The sequence below is a fragment of the Arabidopsis lyrata genome (assembly GCF_000004255.2).
Source record: "Arabidopsis lyrata subsp. lyrata unplaced genomic scaffold ARALYscaffold_705, whole genome shotgun sequence".
NCBI classification, from domain to species: domain Eukaryota; kingdom Viridiplantae; phylum Streptophyta; class Magnoliopsida; order Brassicales; family Brassicaceae; genus Arabidopsis; species Arabidopsis lyrata.
The window spans coordinates 1-4,101 of NW_003302104.1; the positions used below are offsets into that span (position 1 = coordinate 1).

The following is a 4,101-nucleotide window of genomic DNA, read 5'->3' on the forward strand; positions in this document are numbered from 1 at the left end:
GGGCGTTTGGCGATCAGCTACTAACTCATTCCAATGCGCGCTCTCTTCTCCCTAAGTCCGGTTTTAGAGATACCGCAGTGATCCTCATGCTCATTCATCAGTTTATAACATTCGGATTCGCATCTACACCGTTATATTTTGTGTGGGAAAAATTGATAGGTGTGCATGAGACGAAGAGCATGTTCAAAAGAGCCATGGCTAGATTACCCGTGGTTGTACCCATATGGTTCTTAGCCATTATCTTCCCCTTTTTCGGACCAATCAATTCCGCCGTCGGATCTCTCTTAGTTAGCTTCACTGTATACATCATCCCCGCATTGGCTCATATGCTTACCTTTGCTCCTGCTCCTTCAAGAGAGGTTGGATTTCTTTCCGTCTTCCAAAATGTCGTTTTAAAATTATTTTTGTTTCATATAAAGCTTAATTATTACAATTTTAGTATAAGTTTACAAAAATAATTGAAAATTGTAGATTAGTTTATAAATACTTATATTAAAATTATTAGATATTTTTATAGATTATGTCAAGAATGTTAGAATAATATTTTGGTATATCTTATTGTTAATGTGAACAGAACGCGGTGGAGAGACCACCGCGAGTGGTGGGAGGATGGATGGGGACTTATTGCATAAACATATTTGTGGTGGTTTGGGTATTCGTAGTTGGGTTCGGGTTCGGAGGATGGGCAAGTATGGTCAACTTTGTTCGCCAGATCGACACTTTTGGTCTCTTTACTAAATGCTACCAATGCCCTCCTCACAAGCCATGATATACAAATTCGCCATTCAAGACCTTCTAGAAAGAGAGTTTCATCTGAGTGGGTTTTGTTTTCGAAATCTAATACATATAAGTTATTATATCCATTTTTTAGTATTTATTAAAAATCACATCTCTTTGTAATTGTTTGACGACAATAATCTTGTACTTCGTTTTTTTTTTTTTTAATTTGTTATGTTGAGTTGTTTTTGGTAAATTGGGTTTTTTTTTTTGTTCCTTAGTTAAGGTGTGATGGCTATCTTAGGCCAACCCTATTATTAATCTATAGCTCATGTAATTTTCATGTGTGTGTTGTGTGTAATGATCTCGTTATTTTCTTTATACTGAGATTAATTTCATCGTCTTTTGATGAGCACTGAGTTGTTGATGAAAATTGACTAGAAATTCTGCGATCAATCCAATGAAATGATGATATATGGAAATGCATGATTTAAAACCATAAAACCTCGTGATCTATACTCTGTAGTAAAAGACATTAATGTGGGTAATTTTATGAGAGTTTTATTTAAAATACATTGGCTTATCTTTGAAGCAATCAAGTATAGATCTAAACTTTTTTTTTTTTTTTTTTCTGAACGTGAGTGATCACGATCTGAATCCATCATGGGCAAATTAGCATCACATCACAAAGGAAAGGCGTATCTTTTAAAAAACAGAAAGATAAAAAAGAGGCAAAAGGCAATGTGGCAGGCTCTGTGTCAGTGTTGTTAGTACGTACTTAGGCAGACTTTTTACACCAATTGATTCAATGGTTGGTGCTTGGTAAAGTCAAATAACTGATCAATCGCATATGATTATTCGTCTAGTTTGATAATTTTAAAATAAAACCAAAACTTCTTACAAATTTTGATAGATATATCAAAAACAAAACAAAGTAAAGATGAAATAGTACTTCATCGATATCAACATTGAACAAAAAGTATAAAACCATAACTTAAGTAAACATTTATTAGAAAAAGCTTTAATTTAAAATGCAAAAGTCATAGAAAACTCTAAAAGATCATTTAAGTGAAACTAGAATAAGTTGATATTTAAAATATAACTGATGAACAATTATCCGAAATCTAAGATGCATCACTAATTAATACACTGCTAGCTCTTGTTAGGGTTCATGATTTGAACTAGTTTTTCATATGACGTAATTAAGGAATAAGTTACACAACAACAACAAAAGCGATATATAGATATATCTCTTTAGCTCGCAATAATTAAGTTGGAACAAACAAACTTACTATCATCGTTACCAGAAAACTGACATTTGGGTTGATTTTGCTAGATGGTTACTTTTGACTAACAACTTCATATTATTAGGTACTATCGGAGAAAAGAAACCTTTTTTGGGGTCCAAATCCAAAAAAATTGAAAATCAGTACTCATACAAACATTTCATTTATTGCCGGAACAACTAGACTTATTACCAAAAAATTGATTCGGACGGGACACTAAATAATTCAATATACATAAGTTGTGATAGATATATAAATAGAAATTCAGGAATCTGATTGTCAAAAGTTAATATTCTAACAAACATTTTAAGCGCTTTTATGGATTTGCCAATCTAATAAACTGCTTTTTGACTAGCTTTATAACTTCCATGCTCCAATCAGTCTCATGGGAAGTTGGGTCATCACTATTCTGCAATTTTCTTTACCTGCTAAAGATATAGACAAAATAATACAAAAACAATATGGCCAAAATGAAATAATACAAAAACGTTATCATTATCTATCCTTGAATATAAATATAACCTAATTTTTTGTGTGTTGCGGTGAGATATTCCAAAAGAAGAAGTTAAGTAGGAAAATGACGAATTTAAGGATAATTTGGGAAAAAATAATTAAAAATGTGGTCTAATATTCCTTTGATTAAAAGCGTTATGAAAAATAAAGATGTAAATACTATTCACTTTAGATTATCAATATTATAAAAAACAAATACGTGAACACTGTTTTATTGGCGGATACTGTATATCCTACATATATATACACATATATATATATAAGGTCCTGTTGACATTTTTGCTTGTGAATTGCTATCGACATATATAGCTAATACGTAGTTGTTAACAAAAAAAAAAAAAACACTAAGCACGTATTACGTATAGTTTAAGAATTCCAAATCAAGATTGGGATACAATTAAATAAAAATCCAAACGTGTTAAGATTTAAGAGTTGTATACTAAGCAAGAAAATGTATTATTTATTCAAATGATATTAAAAATCCGACAAGATCAAACTTTAAATCATCAATAGACAACTAAAATAGATTTTACAATAAAATCAAAAAAAAGAAAAGAAAAAAACGAGTCTTCAATCAATATCTAGAAAAGTTGCGAGAAAACGACAAGACACAAAAAATCAAGATGAACACGTTCTCACGTTGTGCTCAGCCTTAGTGTTCGATTACGAAAGAGAGAATGAAAATCTTTTAGTGAAGTGAATTTTCTGCAAGTAAGCAAAGAAAGTGAGAAAGAGAATGACAAAAAAGCGTGTGGATAAGACTCACACGTGCGTGGGGTCATGGTGAAAAAAAAGAAAGAAAAATCATCTTCGATATCTTCACCTTTTTAATCTTCCATCTCCTTAATTTCAGAGAAAAAGGCTAAATTTCACATGGCAAGTATCAGACGGCTCTGATTTGTTGTTGTTGTTGATTATTCATATGTTTCAACAATAATTATTCGTAAAAAGCCAAAAAAAAAAAAAAAAAAAAAAATCTGTAAATTTACCGCGAGTCCTGTTTTGGAGTAATGAACATTTGAGTTGTTCGAACCAGAACACTAGCTAGAAATTTATTTTAAAAAACATAAAAATAACAAATGATGGGTACATGCATGGGGAAAACGGCCAAAATCAACCTATATTATTTGTCGGCGGCTTTTTTCAACCTAAACTCCGACCACCTGTCATTCTCAACCCGAACTATTGTTAAGTTCAAATTTTAAACCTGAACTAATATACATTATGCAAAAATCAACATTGACATTGACGGTGTTTGTCAACCGTTAAAAATGATGACTAAGACGCCACTGTGCAGTTGACGTGGCAAGCAAGACGCCACTGTGGTTCTTCGAACCTCGGCAAGCAAAGCCCAAGAGATCTGTGTTCTTGCCTCCTTAACCACTCGGATATGTTGACATATCATGTATAAATTAACAAATATTTAATGTATCTTTGAATCTAATTATGTCATGTCTTCCTCTTCTTCACAGAGAAGCCTCATCGGAGAAGAAACCTTGAATAGAAACGGGAGATCGCAACTCAATTTCGCCAAAATCATATTTCCAGAGAGGTTATGGAATGCGATCCAATTTTTCCCCAATCC

General features: G+C 32.2%; 1 protein-coding gene across 1 annotated transcript; it reads left to right on the forward strand.

The window, feature by feature from the left end:
• Positions 1-5: 5 nt before the first annotated feature.
• LOC9298396 (auxin transporter-like protein 3) lies at positions 6-1,132 on the forward strand (the record flags this gene model as incomplete). Its single annotated transcript, XM_002862273.2, has 2 exons — positions 6-359; positions 575-1,132. Coding segments are annotated over 2 exons (549 nt in total), but the record flags the coding sequence as incomplete, so codon positions are not given.
• Positions 1,133-4,101: the final 2,969 nt, after the last annotated feature.